The sequence below is a fragment of the Rissa tridactyla genome, chromosome 1 (genome assembly GCF_028500815.1).
Source record: "Rissa tridactyla isolate bRisTri1 chromosome 1, bRisTri1.patW.cur.20221130, whole genome shotgun sequence".
NCBI lineage: Eukaryota > Metazoa > Chordata > Aves > Charadriiformes > Laridae > Rissa > Rissa tridactyla.
The window spans coordinates 155,547,478-155,568,969 of NC_071466.1; the positions used below are offsets into that span (position 1 = coordinate 155,547,478).

General features: G+C 42.5%; 1 protein-coding gene across 4 annotated transcripts in view; it reads right to left on the minus strand.

The window, feature by feature from the left end:
• Positions 1–1,801: 1,801 nt before the first annotated feature.
• Positions 1,802–21,492, minus strand: part of DGKI (diacylglycerol kinase iota) — a 110,631-nt gene continuing 90,940 nt past the window's right edge. For all 4 annotated transcript variants that reach the window (XM_054211178.1, XM_054211163.1, XM_054211161.1 and 1 more), the window contains 5 exons: positions 14,965–15,002; positions 13,282–13,402; positions 5,693–5,729; positions 3,694–3,793; positions 1,802–2,252 (listed from right to left, as the gene is read on the minus strand). In XM_054211178.1, the coding sequence (XP_054067153.1) occupies positions 2,136–2,252; positions 3,694–3,793; positions 5,693–5,729; positions 13,282–13,402; positions 14,965–15,002 (413 nt within the window). In that variant the 3' untranslated portion in view covers positions 1,802–2,135. The remainder of the gene's footprint in view (positions 2,253–3,693; positions 3,794–5,692; positions 5,730–13,281; positions 13,403–14,964; positions 15,003–21,492) is intronic.

A 21,492-nucleotide genomic window follows, 5' to 3' on the forward strand; every position in this document is an offset into this window, starting at 1 on the left:
TGCAAGGCTTACCATGAAACCACAGCGTGAGGATCTGCCTTGTGGAAATTTCACATACACCAAAATTATACTCTGATTTTTTATTTTAACAGTTGCCAAATTCTGTTTTAAAATAATATATGCATACTGACCTTTGCCACGAGCCCCTGGATGATTGTCAAGGGAAGGAATTTGGCTTTCGTATTTTATTTTTTAAACGAGAAAGGTAAGGACAGAAAATAAGACAAAATACATTTCATGTCGCCATTGATCTATAGATTACAAATACATATAGTTTCCTTCCAGAGGAAGAAATACTAAAGAAATACTTTGCTCATATCAAATGAACTTTTGAAAACAGAAAAAAAATAAAAAATGTATTTTTTCAGCTCCTCCCTCTCTGCCACAACAATCAGTCTTGTTTAAAAAAAAAAAAAAAGAAAAGAAAACATTTGCATTAATTTCATTTCCGCAGCTTCTACCAAGGAAGAAAAACTTATCTGAATAATGACCTGAGTTATTTTCATGGTTTCCAAACTGCACGTAATCCCGATGATCACGATCTACTAGACACCTACACGTAGGTGTGTGAAAACAAACACCGGTGGATCTTTCAAAAAAAACAAAGCAAAATTCAAAAATATATTGCAAGAATTACGCCAAAAGTGGGCTGTCAGCATGTTCATTGGAACTGTTCAGACAAAGTGGAAGTGGAAGCTCTGCTATTTCTGGCAGCTGATTTGTCTGTAGTGATAGAAAACCTAAAGGTGAACATTTTGTGTATGCCTGTGTGCGTGTGTGTTTGCTTTCTCTCCTTTTGTAGTTATAATCTTTGAGGTAAGACAGAGAACAGACAAGTACAGAAGACGCGGCTGGCCTTTACAGCAGCTAAGCAACTTTACATTTCTGAGCTTACAGTGGGTAATGAGGCAAAGAGCTGCTGTTTGTCCTTCTCCAGTGGGACAGCCTCTCTGAAACTTTGTTCCTTTGGGGAATCGGACAGTTTACAGGTTCAGCCAAAGACGGTTTTCCTATTCCCAGCGTGACTGGGGTGGTGATCATTTGTTTGTTGACAGCAGCAAGCCTAGGCTAACCGCTGATGTTCTTGGTCTCCTTCCTACCTCTGGCCGTAATGCAAAGGGGACTGGGTCCGTAAGTCAGTCCATCAGAACCCCCTTCCTCTTGCCTGGATCTCTCCCCAGTGTAAAACCCCTCTTTTCAAAAGTGAAAAATAGCTATTAACTTTTAGACAGGTCTGAAACTTAAGCAGAACTGGGTTAGTCATTATATGCGCAATGGTGGTGTGAGAAACCTGACTGGCAACTTTCTGCTCTGCCATACAACGTGGTGTATCCCATATAACTCCTTTCAATTCAAATGACTGTCTCACTCACAAGGATATTGGAACCATATACCCAGCAACAATGAGGAAGTTAGGTTTTGTTACTGCTGTAAATCTCACTGTGCCCCACACCCTGGGAAAAAAAGACAATAGACAGAGTCCCCTCCAAAACTGAGAAAACTCCTCTGTGACTGAGCACTGAGGACGCAGCTTCCAAGAGGATGGACGGCAAGGGATGGAACGCAGCCAGTAAAAACACTAGGGTTTTTCCTAAGGGCATCCAGAGCTCCTAAAATTTTTTTTGCTACTGCCTGACCATTTGTGAAGACTTAACACAGAGATAACAGGTACTATTTAACTGATGACAAGTGAGGGGAATGGGAGAATAAAAGGAATGCAGGAAACTGTAGAGATGGAGGAGGGCCTGGTTGGGTGTCTTAATGTCCCAGTTAGTTTGGTTCCCCCACATCCTCTTTTCTCTTTCCTTTTTTTTTTTTTTTTTTAAATAAATTGTACAGATGAACATGGGAGAAGTTCATGCTACTTGCTGGAAGCAATAAAGGTAAATTTCCGTGGCCCATGGATTCCACAGACCTTTGAATGTGTCCCGCCTTATCCATCATGGGCTAACTTATGGAACTTAACCGTTCCGTGGCAAGACTCAGTAGCCCTTAGAAACTGGTGGCATGTCCTCAGGTATTTTCCACGAGAGTGAGAGACACTTTGATTCCATCAGCTTCTTCCTCACATGATGCCCGAGTGCCTCAGGTGCAGCCTTGCGATTTCCAAGGATCCTCTTTGATGTTTTCAGACATCAGACTGCTGTCTCCAGATCCTCATGGGAAACCATTTGGTAGTTTTGTCGACTCTCCAGGTAGGAGGCCAGATCTGGGTCACCAGCTTGCTGAGCCCTGTCACGAGGGGTCTTACCCTATAATAAAGAAACATGAAGAGAAATCTTGTGCTAACATATTTAGAACAGATGAAAGCATGACCTAGAGAAATTACAACAGGAAGGATAAAAGCAAATTTGGAGAATTTACATATTTGTTGCACAAGTTGCTGTTAAGTGAAGTTTTTCTGTCGGAGTCATGAGATTCTGAAGATTTTCAAAGTCCTTGTGTGGTTTAGGACAAATCATGCAGTTCTTCAACTATTTGATAAACCACACAGAAGGGCTGACATGCTGGACGGAACTGATTTTTCATTCCAGGGCTACAATCCCTATGTGAATGAATATGATGCACAGTACTGTAGCTAACACTTGAAAAGTGCACTTCACAGACTATACACTTTTCTAAGGATGTGCAGAGAGAGATGCCCAGCATTTGAGATGAGTTCAACGTGTCTCATTCTGTCTCAAGTACAAATCATTTTTCAGTGCATCAATTCACTACTTTGTTATATGAGCTAACTTATGAGTACTGTTAAATTGGACCACAAGTCTTGATCCTAAACTATGAAAAAATACTGGAAACACGTTAATGTATCTCCACAAAAACACTCCTGCTTCTTGGATTTCTGGGCAGATGAAGATTAACAAGTCAGAAGCCACTTGTCTGGATTTCAGCTGTTGTAGAAATTATCTTTTGCAATGTACAGTACTCTCATCTGAAAAAGAGATGATCTCTCTTGCCCTTGTAGGTTACCCCATATAATACCCTACCCCATAGCATAACATGGTAGGAATTGTTTTTAATTGTCTTGCTGCAGCAAAGGTGCTTCTGACACTGGAACCTAAACATCCAACCACCTCTCAGCTGCTGGCCACAGGATGCTTATGTTCAGAAATGCCAGAGGGGCAGCTTCAGGACCATGTTCCCAAGTGATCAGATTGTTGTATTGACAGAATATTCCTAGGGTTTGATTTTGCCCAGGCTTCTTTCTCAACCAAGCGTACACCGAGAGAGGGTTGTGGTTAGTGTCACATCAGTGAGCACAGGGGCAAGCAAGGGCAAAAGAAAATGGTTAGCCATCCTCACAAAGCAAGTCAGCCACAATAATCAAGCCTCACAGACGCTATGTAATCGCAAACCAAGGCTCCCCCAGGTGGTCCTTGCCCACAGGCCTCTCTTTTGACCACACAGGAGGAGGATGCTGCTGTGCCATGGAGATGCTTCATTCACTCCCAACACACCGAATAGTTTGAGGCCAGGCTCCCACTATGGTGAAGATGACCCACGTTGGGGACTGAACTGAAGTCTCTTGTACTTGTTTAAATCAATATAGTTTTCTAAATAAAAATAGCTTGTTTAAAAAGAACTGCTTTTGGCACACACGAGGAAGCCTCAATCATGCACACAGCAGGGACGGATGTTGATCGGTCTCGCTTGGCTGCAGTATTTTATAACTGGTTGACGGGGCTGGGTTACCTTGGAGTCCGTCTTTCTCAGAGAGGCTCCCGCATCCACCAGGAGCTGGCAGACGGCACGATGGCGCTGGCAGGCTGCCTTATGTAATGCTGTCTCACCCCTAGACCAAAGTACAGAAACCAGCAGTGAGACACATCACACCAATGTACATTTATGAAGTATGAGGTGCAGAGGACAGACAGAGAAGGATGTTGTATTTCTGCGAGGTTCCCTCTTGCTGGCAGATAGACTTGTGCACTCTCTCCCTTAGCATCTACATCCTTTGACTCAGTAGGAAAGCCTGCAATGCACAAATAGTAGACGAAGAACTGCTGAGGGGTGGGAAAGAACCAAGCATAGGTTTTATGTATTCAAAGGACTGAATGTCACATTCCCATCCAACCACCAGTTCTGCTAACTGCTGCAAAGGCAAACTAGCCACCTTCTTATTTCACAGCAGGAAAAAGAGCAACAGTGTTTGCTTCTTCCTGCAGTTTCTTTCCTCGACCTCATTCCTGGACATATCCTAGAAAAATCCTGCCTATCAAAGCCATGATGGGAGCCCTTCCTGCCCTGGTTCTGATACCCTGCTCTCTTAGATGTGTTTTTGTTTTCCACTACTGGACTGGTGAGCTACTGGGGAAGCTTGAAAACATGCTTCTCAACAAGAGAAGGCTGTGTCGTGGGAGCAGATCTATTGCAAAGCTCCTCTCTCAGACTGGGGCTACGTGTAACAGGATTCTGAGACTGACTGTAGTACTGAGGTTAAAGAAATCCATCTAGATTCCATCTAGATATCCTCCTAGGAAGAGGAGGAAAGCATGCTTTGAATGGGTTGAAAACGTGTCCCACAAATAGGGCCATTAAATAACTTCCAAAACAACAGATGACAAGAAATACATGTAGCAGGATAAATCTTGCACCTATCTACCCAGAAAGCGAGGGTGCATAAAGGAATTTCAGCCTCAGTCCACAACTGGCCAAGTTGAAATATTAATAGGCAACGTCATAATGAATCTGCCTCTGCTGCATGAGAACTACATTCAGAAAGGGATACTATCTGACTTCCCCCTGAGGGTCAAAAGACAAATTCATGCTGCCAGTTACAGCTTGAACCTTCCCTTTTCAAGACTTAGCAGTATAAGGAGCTTTGTAAAGGCAAGTCATCATAGCCATGTTCACTTGCACTGTATTTCTGTGGCTGTGCTATGCTACTGGATGAAGAGAAACAGGCAGTCTATCCATACTCCATCACCCCTGGACTGCACACATGCACCTTGTGCAGAACCTTTCTGGCATTCTCTGTTAGCAGAGGAAGGCACTGTGGGATGAAGAATGGTAGGTTTAACCCCTATAAGAAAGGCTACTTTTGCTTCCCATATATTCCATATGCTTCCCAGGATTATTCATGCTTCCCATATAGACTCTTTGTGACACCTTGATTATATAACAAGACATGGAGCAGTTGGTAATTGGAACGTAAAGTCTTGTTAATAATAACAGAGGCGATCAATGTTTTAACTACTGGAGATAAATCTTCGACTGCACAGGCTGTGGCCACTTGGGACAACGAAGGCAGAGCACTCTGGATGAATCAAGAAGGGACTGAAGAAAAGGTGTGGAGCAAGAAAAGTAATTCCCCAATTCCCTAATTCCCTCCCTTCTGACTGAAGAAAAGGTGTGGAGCAAGAAAAGTAATTTACCCTTCAGGTTGCTTCCTCTGTAACTGGACTCCGGAAACATCGAAGCCCAATGCAGGACTTGTATTCCTCTAGAAAGATTAAGGAGGCATGGGAAGGAGAGGAAGTCCTTTTTGGAGTTCAAGAAACATTTGTTTTAGGGCAGAAAACCACATATGAGATGGTTGCTTGGGTTTGGGTGGGACTTTTGCTTGCTGGTTTGTTTTTTAAGAGACGTGCCATTTTACAAGCTTTTTTATTTGAAAGTTTGCACTTGAAAACCAAGAGAAATCTGCTAGGATAGTGCACATAATGTGAAGGGCAAGGTAGGTTGTACTTACGTTTCACTGTCTGTCATGTCCAGCAATTCAGATGGACCTGCAAAAGACAAGTCAGGTATGTCATATAGCGTTTGGCTGCATGACTAGAGGAGTATAACAACCAGGGGAAGATTCTGGGTCCAAATATGTAAAAGCAGCCAACTGAAAGCTCAATTTGCACAAATATGCCAAACTTCAAGGTAGTATTTGCTTGTGCAAGCCCTTGGCACTAGGAAAATTCTGAATGCAGAGTCTCTGCTGGAGTGTCAGCACCAGGGAATAGCTGCCTCTAAATTATACTGGGAATGAATATTCATGGAGTTTATTTTCTCTTCACCTTGCTCAATTAAGTGGTTCACATAAGTACAGTGCATTGAAATTGCTGATATACTGGAAACCCTGATATATTGCAAGTTAAAATCTATTGTTAGTACTAGAGGGAAAATGTCATTAGGAAGTTGAAATTAGACAAATTCCACCCTGAATGACATCCCTGTGCTACTCCATTTAATAGCGTTATACAGAATGTAGATCAGGGTGGAATATTCCCAGCGGTCTTTATATTGATATGCAAATCCTGTACTCTGCTGGTTAGCAATGATCAGGAAAGTAAGAGTAAGAAAAACAGAAAAGATTTTTGTTAAGTGGGACAAAATAATGCATTTATGCTAATGTTCTTTTGTCCTTGATATTCACTACAGGCAGGTGTTTATAGCAGCAAATTCCATCACGGAATTACAGTGATATGGAAAGGCTAGGCTCTGGATAGCATTCGAAACGAGAAAAACTTTTCCCTTTGCAGTCTGGCTTATTATTCTCCTCTCCACTGCTCTGGAGCATAGTGCCAGATGGTATGGGGCAGTTAGCAAGGGGAACAGTGAAAGTTTACAGGAATTTTCCTTCCTGTGCATGAATATTTCTCTTCAGCAGACTTTGAAATTCAAGAGTTCTCAAGAGCTTGCAGCAAATCGCTCCTGAAACTGAGGAATTTCGCACTACTTACTTACAAAGGCCTACACACAACCTCTCTGCACTCCATTCACTCTGAGTGTGTGTAAAAATGGATCAGAGCAGCCTGTATCTCCCTCCCTCCTTTTACAACATGCACACACAGTACCACTGGGGCAGCTTGCACTGCCTCAGCTCCTGAGGCTGCAGGTAGCTCCTTCATTTCATCTTTTGACATCATGAGAAAGAGGTGGTCAAAAAAGTATCGTGCTTAGTCCCCAGTGCACAGGGCATTGCATACCCATCGTGGCAGTTCTCCAGACTCACTAACCACTGTCAATTCCTAAAGCACAGCACCCTGACTCTACCACCACACATCCTCATCTCCTCACTTGGCAGTTATGTGTTCAATCCTCCCCATCAAAAAGAAGAATCACTCATGACCTCTGAGCTTCTGAGCTTCCATAAGCATGAAAAGGGATACAGGGGGCTAAGCAGGGCCCCTCATTGAGAGGAAAAAAATAATGCCTGAGAAACTAAAAAGAAAAGAAAAAAAACTCAACAGATGAACAAAAAGACTCCTTTACATCTCCCAGGAGAAAAGAAAATCATGTTATCTCAAAAATAGGGGCAATTCTCCATGGCTTGCTGCAATGCCACATCCCAGTGATAGGTAACCAGGAATGACCTGTAGCATGTTAGAAAAGACATTGCCAAGTAAACTGTTATTTCTGTTCATGGATGGGATAATGAAGGTTGTGATCCAAAGACAGAACAGGGTGACTGGGCTGGCTGCATTGGGCACAGAAGTACTTGCCCTTGTAAGTGGAGGAGAGTGGAAAAAAGTGTTAGAACATTATAAGGAACGATGGAGAGAAGTTAGAATACGACCTGAGAGGGAGGAGAAGGTGGGGCAGAGTGGGTCTGGAGAGATGGGAAGCCAAGGGTGAAGGAAAACTGGTCTAGAGCAGGAAGAAACAGCAAGGCTAGGACAGAGGAGCTGAGTGCTGAGGACTGACTGGGCAGCCTGCGAGCACAGACCTAAGGAGGTGCCAGGTACATCATGTGAAGGGCACTCTCCTGGATGCTGTCCCAAATAAAGCATTTCATGGAAGTGCCCAAACTCCATCTCCATCATACATAAGGGACAGATATTGGGGTTAATCGATTAGCAGCACAATGTGGTACCAGGATTCATTTGTTTCATTCTTTCTGGCCTATGTCTGAAGCTGCAATGTCCCAACTCACACACAGCCTGAGCTGTGCCCTTTACTTCTTTATTTTATTCTCACTTGTGCTTCTCTTAAACCATCTCACGCCCTCCTCCTAATTCCCTTTCCCCTCTTTTTTGGACCTCATTTTTACATCAGTCTCCCTGGCGCTGCCAACCGACCATTCCAAATCCCCCTCTGCCCCGGGACAAAAGCTGCACAGATGTGGGAAGGGCTGGCACTGGGAAAGCTAACGGCACTGTCATCCTGACCCAGCGGGGAGGCGGCTGTTTTACTCTGGGACAAGAGGCAGAGAAAGAAAAGGGGACCAAGGCGCAGAGAAAGAGAGGACAAAATAACCCAATAGAAATCCGGAAGGGAAATGCATGAGTGAGATTTCTATCAAGGAAAACAGCAGGGGGGGAAATAAAAACAAAAGGTAGAAATGTGTGGAGAGGTGGAGAGAGGAAAAAAAAAGAGAGAGAGAAAGAGAGAGAGAGAGAGACTCAAGGGCTAAAGAATGGCAGGATGGGGGGGGTGGTGAGAAGTTCGCATGAAAGGAGCTGAAAAGCATGACACACTGAGGGGAAGCCCAGCTGAGATCACTCTCTTTCCTTAACATCTCCGATAGACTGTCTGTGTAGAATTATTAACTTTTTTCCTTCTCTCCTTCTGCCCCCTTTCACTCCTCCAAAGCCCCTCTCCATTTTCTCATGAGGCAAAGCAGCCTGAGCTGGGGATGGGAGGAGGGAAGGGAAGGAGATGCTCAAACGCAGCTGCCTTTTAGCTGAGCTCACTACAACATAAAAGAGAGACTAAATGACCATATTTCAGAGTCATTTCCAAAATATACAGCACCATGCCGTCCGAAAGGCCTCCGGCCCACAGCACACCCTGCCCTCTCCAATGGATGTGGTTACAGCTACCCACAGGAGACCCACAGCTATTAACCCCTGCCAGTCCCCTGTCCTGTCAGTCCTTCATAGAACTCAGGAAGAAGAGTATTTGCATTAAGCCGTAGTGTCGGATATTATCAGCATTTCTGGGTGTTGATCTGTCAAAACTCTCTGTTTAATAACTTGATTGAGGTAGTTATCTGGGGGACAAAACTGGATTTGGTTCCTTGCCTTCAAAGAGGGAATATTTTTAAAATAATAGTAATCTGCAAAGTCAGAACTATTTCAAGACTTCTCTCAACTCCACACTCCTCATATTCACCTGATGTGAAGCTTAACGCTCTGGTTTTTCCTGCTAGTGTCTTTTAGCTCAGAATTTCCACTGTATCATAGAAGATAGTTGCGCTATAGGAACATGCCTTCCATCGTAACTGTCTCTCAGCCATGTTGACCTAAAGTTTGGTAAACTTACACATTAAAATAGACTTCCTTGTGCCTTCTAGGAAAGCTAAGCTGTTTTCTGCTTGGGGCCCTCACAAACGTCCACCACCCTAAAACATTCTGCAAATCTAGATATACCAGCAAATGTCAGGCAAACTCACTCTCCTCCAGTGTTGCTTTCTGATGACTATTCAAACTTTGTCCCTGATGTACATCTCTGTCATGGAAAAATTTACTTTCCAAAAGTCTTCTTTGGAACTCCTGAATTTGGTCAGGATTCAAATCCAAACTCACTGATGGCTCTCCACTGTTGACTTTGCAGTGCTAAGAGTAACAAAAGCATTCTCCTTCTTACCAGAGGATGCTACCTAATGGAGCAAGGACATTGAGGTTTGAGGTCACAGAAACATTCAGGATAGGATGCTTCACTGACTGACTGTTCCACCAGAAGTTCCCACCACAAACTCCTAAGGCAACTGTAAACTTATTTCCTCTCTTCTGTGTAAAGTTAAAAAATCCTAGGATGAGCTTCAGAATTCTTGTTTGTCTTTCCAGCCTCTAGAGAAGAGAAGACAAGGAGAAAGCAAACCTTGAAATGTCTTGTATAATGGTTATACATTATAAATAGTTCAGAACTGCCAGATAAAGACTCCAAGCCAAATACAGATGATGATTTAGGAGGTCCTTTTTCTAATGGAGCTTCTTAAACCCTCACTAATTCTGTTTTTGTTAAGCAAGTAAACAGTTAACTCTTCTCTAATGTGTATGCATTAGGATGTGAGGCAGTTGCTGACTGCAGCACTAAACAGATACCTACTGAGTTTGGCCCTCAGTTTCAAGCTAAGTGTTCCTTAGCCCAGCTACAGACGGATCTTAAAAGGTGACCCTCCTACTACAAGCAGAAGACCCCTGATTGAGGAAGGCAGTCTTGAACAACAGACAGGTCTGTGTATCTGCCCTTCCTGCACAGGGGATAGAGAGAAACTCTTTTGCAGGAACAGCAGCCAACACAACTGTTCCTGCAGCAGTAAGCAGCTGTCGTCCTGACACCTACTACATTAGTGCTTCAGCTGCTATTCCAGGCTTGCGCTAGTCCACTGCTAAGTGTCTGGCAATACTGCACAGCGGTCTCCTTGTGTGACTCATCTCTGCTTTTTCTAATTTAAGAAGAGTTATTTTCCTCCCTTTAACATCTGAAATCATTCTGATCAAGATCTCAGAATAACCTCTCGTATTAATGTACCCTGCATGTTTGCAGAAAGCATAAAGCCATCTCCATAAAGGACAGCCTCAGCATCACTACACCATTTTCCCTCCTTCGTGATCCCAGTGCTATGGGCCCCACTCTTTTATCACATCTGATTCTACCCCACAGGCAGCTACAATTCCTGGTACAGTGCTTTTTTGTCTTGTCTTCTTTTGTTGTTTTTTAAAAATATTCAGAAGATTTTCCCTGTGTGATTAATAATGGGTTTTCTGTGCTGTGTGCTGGAGGGTATTTTACAGTGGAACTCCTATTAATATTAACCCATGTATGGGAAGCAGACAAAGTACAGAGGAAGTGTGGCTGGGCAGAAGTAATTGCCAGAACAGGAGTAAGACTCATTTTTATCAAGGGTGGATATCAGCAGAAATGAGAAGCTAGATACAGGGAAAGCCTCAGATATTAGTGGCGTTGGATTGGGTCTTATACACTAATTAATCTTGAGAAGATGCCAGAGAACGCAACAGAAAAACAAGGACATTATGATGATGATGATTCAGCAAGAGAGCTCGTTTGTGACTGAGAAATGCCCAGGGTAGAAATGAGTTTCATTAATTGCTTGGTGGGAGAAGAGAGGAGGCCCCTATTAGAGCATTGTCCCATGCACTCTCTGATCCCCGGAGAATGTTAAACAAACAATGCATTCGGAGAAGCCCAGAGGACATATGTCTGGAGAGCTGCAAAAGCTTCCTGCCATCCTTGGGGATAAAGGGGGGAGGAGAGAAACTGAGCTGACATTTGCTCAACCTTCTGGTTTGTCTTTGTCTAACAGTCCGTAATCCCCCACATTTCTCTAGTCACTTCAAAAATCCCCCTGGTTTCCCTGCTCACATCCTTACCAGCTTAAATGATCTTGTTTTAAACCTTCACCAAAGCAACGGTAACCAGGTCAGACTGAGTAAGTTAAGGTATATGTGACTACGAAAAATCTTGGAGAGGCAGCCATGACAGTGAGTTGGCACAGGTCATTTCCCTGTGAGAGGAGAGGCAGTAAGAAAATTAAATTATGCCTGTCTACAGAATTCAGAGGTACGTATTATAAGCAATGTAACTGATGAGATAATCCAGAGAAGTTAAACAGGAGGTAGAGTTAGCACTGGTAAGACTTGTTACAACTGGGGAGAAAACTAGCCAATATTTGGACATAAGGCCAACTACACTTAGCTACTGATGTGTAGGTATCTATACATAAAAGAGTAAAGTAGCAGTTCAGAACCCTCCATCAGGTAGCTGGGGCACAGTTCAGTTGCCCACACACAGATATTTTGTGCCATTTGGTATGCCTACGGGCAGGTTTGGGATGCGTTTGGAATGACAGGGGTGCTTGGTTGGGGTCCAGCTGCCAATCCAGTATGGGTCTCTTACAGGCCTTGTATGTTATCTTGTAGACCCATGCAGATGTCCTGGATATCCAAGGGCAAATGGCATTAGACAGTTATGTTATAGGTAAATGAATGAAGCACACAGGTAACTGTCAGCTGAATCGTTTTCTGGGCTCCAATGACTATTTTGATAGGGCCTCCCTTAAGTTTGTCATGCCAGAAGCCTGCTGCTACTAAAGATGCCCTCCTCACTTCCATCTGCCACTGAAAGAGGACAGGTGTCCTCTGGTACCTCTGTCATACACGAGCAAATGAACTGAGTCATAGATCTCTGTTGAGAGTACAGGCACTTAGACCCATAGATTACATGACACCTATATGTAAACACCTAAACTTAGTCAAGCTTGAGCTAAATCACACGCCAATTAACAAAAATGTTAACAGATGGATTATTGCTTCTGCCTTTCCTATGAGTTGCACTTTTTTCTTCTCCCTCTACAATTTCTGCAGTAACTTTTAGCATCGGCTAACAGTTAGTCCAATTGCCAGAGGCAGTTTCACGGTCTCTGTGTTTAGTGCTTACACTGCTGCTGAAACAATATAGCTAATTTTGACATCCAGAAGTCAAAAGAACCATTAATATTTTAAAGAGGGATCAGAGAAGAGTTACAAGAATGTTTAAAGGACTAGAAAACGTTTCCTACAGTGCAGGAGGCTGATCATTGAGACTTTAGCTCTGCGTGCAGAGCAGTGACCGTATTACTGTACCACTCTCCAGCAACCAGAGAACAAAATTATGGTAGTTCAACAGGCAGAAACTCCTGAATGTGACTGCCTCAAACGTATGTACACACAGAGATTGCTGCATAGCCTGTGTAAGCATGCCTATAATCCTGTTACTGACAGAGATAAACAGAGTTGAAAGGAAAAAAGGGAAATGGCATGATCACAGCCTATAAATATAAATATAAAATGGAGATGATAAATTTTCGTATTGTGTGGTCTTCAATCTAACAGACACATAATATTGGCAGGAAGGGAAGCTAGGTAAATACAGTCTAGAAATAAATGCAGAGTCCTAAACTGAAAAGATTCAGTATTAAATACTGAAATACCACCAATGGTTGGATGGGCTCTCCATCGCTGTAAATGTTTTAATGGAGATTAGGTGCTTTCCACAACATATGCTGTAATTGAAAAACAAATTAGTTCAGAGGATTCCTATGCCAGAGGTTCTAGCTAGCGCATCACACTGCTGCTTCACAGACCCCCAACTGATGCAACTGCAAAAACACCCATCCTCCTCAAAAGCCATCTTTATTTTTGTTTCCATGCTTTCCCTTTATCTGGAGCCATCGCTGTCATTGCTATCATATCCCTAGCTTCCTGCTCAGCCATGCTGCAGGCGGACATTTTGCTGGGGTGATCACGAATGAGCCAGGGCACTTCCAGCTGCATGGTGTGGTTTTACCTGACCGGCGCTCGGCTGAAAGTACAGCGCTCTGTGGATTTGCCCACTGTGACTCACCGTGCTCCAGAATGTATTTCACAATCTCGCCATGCCCAGTCTTGGCAGCATGGTGCAACAAGGAGCAGTGATCGGGTCCTTGGATTAACAAATTGGCTCCTTTTTTACAGCATTCTATGAACTGGAGAAAAAAAAAAAAACACACCAAAGGATAAGATGGGAGGAGCAGAGAAAGAAACATAGAGGCAAATTATTTTCATAGAAGGACAGTAAAAAAATGAAATAAAATAAAATATTACTTTAAAACCAGCTTTTAGGCCCCAATGACAAATTATCTGAAACTAGAAGTATTGACAATTATATGGGTTAAGAAGAGCAGTTTGTATTTCCTAAACAATGAGACATTGCTAATATACTGGTGATGAATTACTGCTTGCTAGCAATGCTTGCAAAACCACTTCTGGTGAAGCTACTGGGATATTTAAAAGTTTTCCTGGTTTGTTGTACCTCAAACCAGGACAAAAGGGTATGCATTTGACAGAAAATTCTGTTTTCTCTACTGGAAACTACAACTTTTCTGTAGCGCAGAAGGCAAACACTTTCTGACTAAACCGGAAAACTCACAATCAAAAATCCACGAGGCAGTGGGGTTCAGCTGCCCTTTTCAGCCTCTGCCCCCTGCCCAGGGCTGGTGGAGCGCAAAGAAAGCACTACGTGGGGTAAGAACAGAGAGGAAACAGCAACCAGCCAGGTCTCAGAACTGCTGCAGACTCTGGGGAGGTTTGCAGTGCAAATCACTGCAGAAAAGCGGGAGAGGATTGTGGCAGCAGGGCATCGTTTATGACGCAGTACATCTGAAGAAGGGCAAGAAGATTCCCTGTCAAAGCAAAGTCAGGCAAAAAGTTTTCAGGAAGCAGAAAGGGGACAGTATTTTTATGACTGCTGGTTGAAGGACTGCTCCCTAGATGCTGCAGCCACAAGCGCAGGGGCAGAGGTACAGAAGGGGCACCTGCAGGCAAAGAGTTAGCCTAACAGTACTGTCATTTTTACAAATGGCTCCAAGCTGGCTTCTTGCAGATAAAATTGCAATCATTAATCACAGTCCTCATCCAAATTTGAGGGCATGTTTTCAAATCCTGACTTGGCTACTGAAAAGTGCAGCCTGAATAACTGTCAGTTATGGTACTTCAGAATTTGGGCACAAAACATTTTTTGCGTGGTTGCCTTTTCCTCCTGGTAACTAACAATACCAAGACACTGTATGTTTTGAGACATCCATCAGACGATAAAACAACAAGCTGAGGTTTGTTCTACCTGGTCTGGTGGTTGCCTGGGCAGAATTTAAGAAGCCTCTAGCAACTCTAGGGGCTTGGCCACCAACCTCACTGCTGTAAAATATCCTTTACTGTGTAAGGCTGTGTCAGAACTACCCTGCTGTTCAGTGTTGCATTTGCCAGTATAGTAATTTCCCTGTTAGTACCTGACACATTGGTCTGTGCAGTGCGCTATGAATCCTGGGCTGAAAGTTGCTAACACCAGATCCTATTCACTCGAATTTCACACCTCACCTGACTGATGTGTTCCCCTAATATTCAGGGTTTCCTGGAAAGGCTGTAAAATGGCACATGCCAGCAGTCCCTACAGCAGTCTATTTATGTTTTGAGCAGAGGTGTGATAAAATTTACAGTATATCAGACCTGCAAAAAGCTGTGAAAGAGTGGACACTCAGTGTTCTGTACTTACCTTCAGCAGATCACCAGCTATGACTGCCTGTAAAAGTGCTGCAAAAGACAAATAGAAAGCTAATGTTAGGCAGAAAGCATTATGCATATAGCCTCGCAGCTGAGAACACAGCTCACAGTATGTGCGAGGTAAGATGGATGCCTGAGTCCACTTGCATTCTCATATACTACCAAAACTGATGTGAACCCTGCACTGACATGTTGGAAAGGCAGAAAAACGCCCATGTTGCAGGGACGTTGTATGGACATCAAGCCAGCATTTTCAATACTGCCCTGGAACTGCATGCTTCTATCTGAATTTTTCTCTTCAGACACTTCAGGGACCTTTCAACAGTCCACAGGGTGGGCCCAAGTCTCTGGCAGCTGAGCCATCACTAGAGACATCAATGTTATAAACACACAGAACCTGAAGGTATCCTCAGACCTCTCAGATTTTTTCATACTGATGGTGGAGAGGTCAGTCAGCCTCAAATACAGAGTCCCAAGTTGTAGACGATTAGGTGGCAAAAGAGAAATTTCTTAATAATTATTTGTATTGCAAAAATATTTTGACATGCCTGGGGCAGCAAGTCCCCCCAGTTTGGCAGGGTCAAACACTGAAGAGGAACCAGTCCGCTACTTTTTAGCCTTGGAAATTTAAACAGACACAGAAGAAAATAGAGACAAGTGAGGTAAAATGAACAAAGGCTCACAGCAAGGCAGGGCAGGGCTGTGCACAGAGCCAGGGGTTGCTCACTACCCACTACTGTCTGCCCCATGCCCGTTAAAAAGAAGAAGGAAGGGAAAAGCCTGGGACTCCATATTGCCCGATGTTTAGACTGCATTCAGATAAAAACACCATGGTGGCAAGTAACCACAAACATGAGAAGTTGTTACAAATCTACTGCTATCCTGCTACGTCCTCCTTTTTCACTCCCTCTCCCTATCATGATATATATAGTAAAAAATAATTATGAATAATCTTTCTGGGAAAGGACTTACTTGGTTTGCATCCTAGAAAGCATTAAACATCTGCCTCAGTTCATACTTTTTCAAGAGTGCCTAAGCCGATTTCTATCTTCAAGTCTAGGCAGCGCAATCAAGTTAAGCATTTGCTCAAGTGCCATCCTTGATAAAGATGCCAAAAGCTCACATAGGGAGGAACAAGGGGGAAAAGAAAACCATAGTATAGCCTTGCCTCTGAAAAATAACACACAGGAAACTGCACAGTGTGAATTCCATGAGGAGCTTGTTACGGCTTCATAAATGACAACACATCCAAGCCAAGCACTACAGAAGAGGAAGGGCGTGCAGAGACAACTCAACAAATGTTCCTTTCTTTGGAAACACCTGGGGTTGTGTGTGCCTTTCTGATCTCGGCAATGCCTCATGCCCTGGCCACACAGCAGCAGGAAAAGCAAAAACCCCTGTCCAGCTAAGTCCTGACTTTGGTAAGCAGTAGCAGCAATTCTTGTAGCATTGGATTTAGGGCAGTTTTTATGGTGACCATGAGTTGAACTAAGTTCTGAAAATCTCCCTGGCACCTGTGGGAGTGAGGACACACAGATTTGAGGCATGGAAAAAGACAAACACCAACGGGTAAGAGCTAGAACTGGAAAAATATATGTGCATCTTTTCTTAAGATTTCATTTTCAGTGGTTTACGTCTTTCTTATTTTTTCCAATAGTTCTAATGCTGTCTCAGCCCAAATTAATAGCAGAGCAGAATTTAACCCATGTGTCATTCATTTTATCTCCCTCCTTTTTCACCTATCTGGTCTCACTGCCACATTTGTTCTGTGGGCTGCTCCAGTCTGGACTTGTATAAATATTTTTGCTCTCCTCACACACATGAAAATCAAATGAACTCGTGACGCCAGCTTTTCATCGCCTTCTACATGCAACATTTTAAGACATGGCTTCTCTGAAGGTACTTCCTAAGAGGCAGAGATACATATTCTTATGCAAACCATGTTTAAGATTATAGTTCAGAAAAGCCAGGAGAGAGATCTAGAAAACTATGAAGTGAAAAGAAAAGCCTGGCAAGCCGTGAGATATCTTCTACGTTGAGTATCCATAACCAGAGGTTGGTCTGATGATAAAGCTATTAGGATAAAGCAGCTCTAAAACACATTCAACATAATTAGACCAATCTTTTCCTCTTTCCTAAGCCTCCAGTCCAGCAAAGCATTTAAGGCAGGTGCTTAGCTTTGAGCTAATCACATTCTTTCCACCAAGGCTACCTGCACACTTAAAATGAAGTGCTTTGCTAGAGTAGAACCTATTGCATAAATGAATACATTATAGATCAACAAAACCAGCTGGCATAACAAGCAGATTAGACTACAGTAAAATAATTCAGTGCTATAAGCCAGGATGCTGGAAGACTTTGAAGCTATTGAACTAGAAATGGAGACAGGTTCTTTAGAACAGGCAACACATTTACATAAATATATGAATATTGCTTAGCACACTAACCCCATAAACCCAAATGGGACTGCTGGGCATATTGAGGAGGAGGGTGAAGATGGCAAAAATCACCTGGTTGTTAAAGAGGTGGTAAAACAAGCAAGCAGATGGCATTGAAAAGAGAGAGCAGACTGAGAAATTGGACAAAAATGCTGTTAACATGCAATGCCAGGCTAGCTTAAAATTAAAAACGTTAAAGTGAGAATAGTTTTATTTCTTCTGAGCAACACTGCACCACTGGTGTAATATATAACATGAATTATGCAATTGTTTTATCATATCATAAAATACCTTCAGGTCTAAAGATGCCTCAAAAATTACTTGATGTAATAAATATTTAAATCAAGTCACTATTTTCTCAAGTCCTCCTAAGACAAGCATTTGTCATGACTAATAAAAATGTTTTATTACTTTTTTCAATTATTTAGCAAGCAGATTTATTGCTGGTGAAAGGTGACAGCTTGACAAGACTGGAGACTGAAGTGCTCTGTCTGTATAACAAGGAAGCGCTCGGTCTGCCGCGGTGGTAAACTCCCCAGGCTGCCTTCTCAGCAAAGCTCAACCCTCTCTACCGATACACCCCTGCGGACAACCCCTGCTCCATCCCTGCTCCATCACTGACCTCTCTGCTGAAACTGCCAGCAAATGTGTCAGTCACTGCCCAGGGTGATGGATATTGACAGAAACAATTACCTGCTAGGATATGGACAGCCAGAAATGTAGACTACGTAGGTAACAATTGCTAGAGACTAGCAACTTTTAGTTTCCACTGGGTAAATTTTGGGACCAGGTTCTAACCACCCCCGTGGGCCAACTTACAAAAGAAACCTCATTTAAAAACAAACAAACAAAAAAAAAAAACAGGCATGAACAAAGGAACAAAAAAATCCCCAAAACAAACAAAAGCCCCACGTATTTGACTTATAAATTAAATACTGAACAGCTACAAGCGGATAATGCAGTAACAGAAAAAAAAAAGCCATGTTAAAAAGGCTGCTAATTGAATTATGGTAATGCTGCAAGCTAGTGCAGCTTGAGACAGAGGAAAACCACCTACTAGTACATCCACAAATGTAAAAAACAATACCTTTCCTGTGGCACGTGTCACTCATGTTATTTCTATGTTAGTGCCCACTGTTTCTATTGGAAACAGTTATTTTTATTTCATATTCTAAAAATATATGTTAATGTCACTGAGTTACAATAAATATTTTTGTTTCCCAGCCATAAAATTAACCTACTAAATCACAATTGCTCTCTGGTTCTGCATGTGAAGTCAGGAGCATTAAAACAGTGCTGCAAAAGTCAGTCATTCAACACTGGGAAACAGATAAAGGAGGAGTGAGGTATTTGTACCCAGTAACTTCAGGGGCTGCAAGATGCCTAGGAGGTCCTACAGGGCTGCCTGGATGGTCAGGAAAAAAAATAACCCTCCACAGAAAGCAACCTGGTGTCCCTGAAATAGTTCCTGTTGCTCATCTCCCTCCATGGGCTGCAGAAGTTCCAGGGAAAATGACCTCCAACTTCCGGTACCTAAATTAAGAGCCAAACTAAGACAGACAGGGGATCCTTCAGAATGACATGATGCCAGAAGCCACATCTGATCACCTGCAAGAAGGACAACCAAACAAGGACAAAGTGGAGAGTCCTCCTTTTAAGGGTTTCCAAGGTATGATACTCCTGGGACCAGGCAATGCTCATGGTCTCAGAAGTTTTGGGAGCTCTTTGTATAACATACAGAGAGCAAAGTATTAGTTGCAATAATACATCTTTACCATGGGTTAAAACAATGCATCTGATCGGTGTATGACAACATTTAAGCATATGGGAAATTATGGCAGAATTCAACTGCCACGACTTAACAGAATTAGGGCTCATAAAATCTTTAGCTCTTTCAAAAGACACAGTAAGACAGCTGACAATCCGAAGTGATCAGGACCTTGTAGAAACCTTATTTATCAGGCAGTGCCTGCAATTGTCCGTGCCTTTCTAAGACACAGCTAACACCCTGATTCAGCACTTGGAATTGATATGCCATCCACATTTCAGTGCTCATTGTTTCTTACTGGTTAGAGGCAGCTAATAAAAATATTAGACATTAGAACTTTTTGTGTGGGGCCCCCAGAATTTAAGCCTCAGTGTCCGCCACCATCTCCTGCTAGACTTGCTCAGGGGAACTCTTAAAGTACACTAGATGAAATACTGCCTCACTCAAACCTTGCTGAGCTGATAATGAAGAAGAAACTGCAGCAGAAGGTGACATCATCAAATTTCTTGAGAGTTATTAAACTTAACTTGGCCTGTCATTACCTTCCAGAACATTTCCAGCTCTTTATTGCTGTTGTAGACTTTGTGAAATTCATAGAGCCAGAAATTTAAAGTAATTACTGTTTTACACATTGAGAAGTTAAAAGCTGACCCTGACTAGAAGAGTGCTTTTACACAGCTGGAGTCTTCTGAGCTGTTAAAGATCAGCATTACAGAAATGATAAGAAAACAAGCCCTCGTTCATAATTTCCCACTAGTTTTATAGAAATCAATAACAACTTCTATTTCAATCACTCAAAAAGCTACGCTCTCAAGGGAGTGTGAAGTCCGTATAGATTACCATTGAGAAACACATTCTTTTCTCTGTAAACAACAATTTGCTCATAATAGCTTTGTACGATCTAGTAAGGATCAAACCTAATATGAAAAACTGACAGTAACATAACTTACCCAGAAATGTACAGAACTGACTTTTTTCTATTCTAGCCATAATCTTCAACCTTCAGCCCCTGCAGATGAAAGGGGTGGAGGGCACCACGGGGATTTGGCTTGTGAACTACTCCCCTTCCAAGATGACTGTGAAAAACAAGCATCTAAGATCTAGAGCAGCACATATACTTGACATTTCTGAAGGGTCTGCCAGTGCTATAGAAAAGTTGTAGGGATCTATGGTGAAGACAGACAGCAAATTTCTGCATTTGAGCTTTTGCAAACCCTTTACTTCTTCCCAATATTTTATCTACTTTTAAAGTTACAAAAAAACCAAACCAAAACCAACTTTAAAATACATGTGACAAACTGTCTACATAACTGAGAAATTAAATTACAAAATTAATAACGCTTTGTTGGAATGACTATCAGCACGCAGGTCTTTGATCTACTGACAATCTCAAGTCTCACGAAAGCTGATGATGCTTAAACATTCCTCTTTGAAGCTAAGCTGAGTGGAAGGAGCAATTAAATATTTCTTCATCTATTTTATGCACCTGCAAGTACTGGAAGCAACTACTGAAGACCATGACAAACAGTAAACGCAAGTTAAGCCTTGTGGGTTGAGGGGTCTCCTAGATGCTGGCAAAAAAACACAGAAATAAATCGTTAAAGCTTTGTGTGGGTACAAGAGAAGCAAAAAAAGCTAGAAAAAATAAAAGCAGCAAAAGCAAAATGTCCACTATGTACACTTGCTGGAACTTCTGCGCAAGAAAATAACTACTTCTGTGTTCACTGAAAAAGGACTTTACATCAAAGAGCTGTCTGACTCTGACAACCAGATTTTTCTCCTGATAGAATGGGGCAAAGGTCCCTGACTATTGGCTAACTGATTGGGCCAAAATAAGCTGCACCAGGCTTAAGGACAGCATAAGGACACTCAGGCCCTTTGCAGCCTGTTATTATAACAGTGAACAACTTATGCCAAGATAAGGACACAAATATTTGGTCCTAACATAACCATCAGGACCGAATTTTTCCTTACAGCTGTGCACAGGAGAAGCTGTGTTCAGCCAAAAAAATGTCCATTTCATGTCTATTTACCATCTATACTGATGGGGAACCTGCCTGATCATAAAGCTTAGTAGTGCTGTTTGATGGTAAGACTCGTGGCTATATGTGTGTCAGATGCTAACCTCCATCTTGTCTTCTTTTTATGATGATTTCTACCTCCACATTGAACTAAAGCTGAGATATGGTAGACGATAAAAAGGCTTGCAGCAAACAGAAGAATATTTTTGCACAATTTTTATACTTTGGGTCTGAGCAATCAATATGGAACATCTTCAGCAAAAAGATGGCTAACAAACTAGGAGAACCAGTTT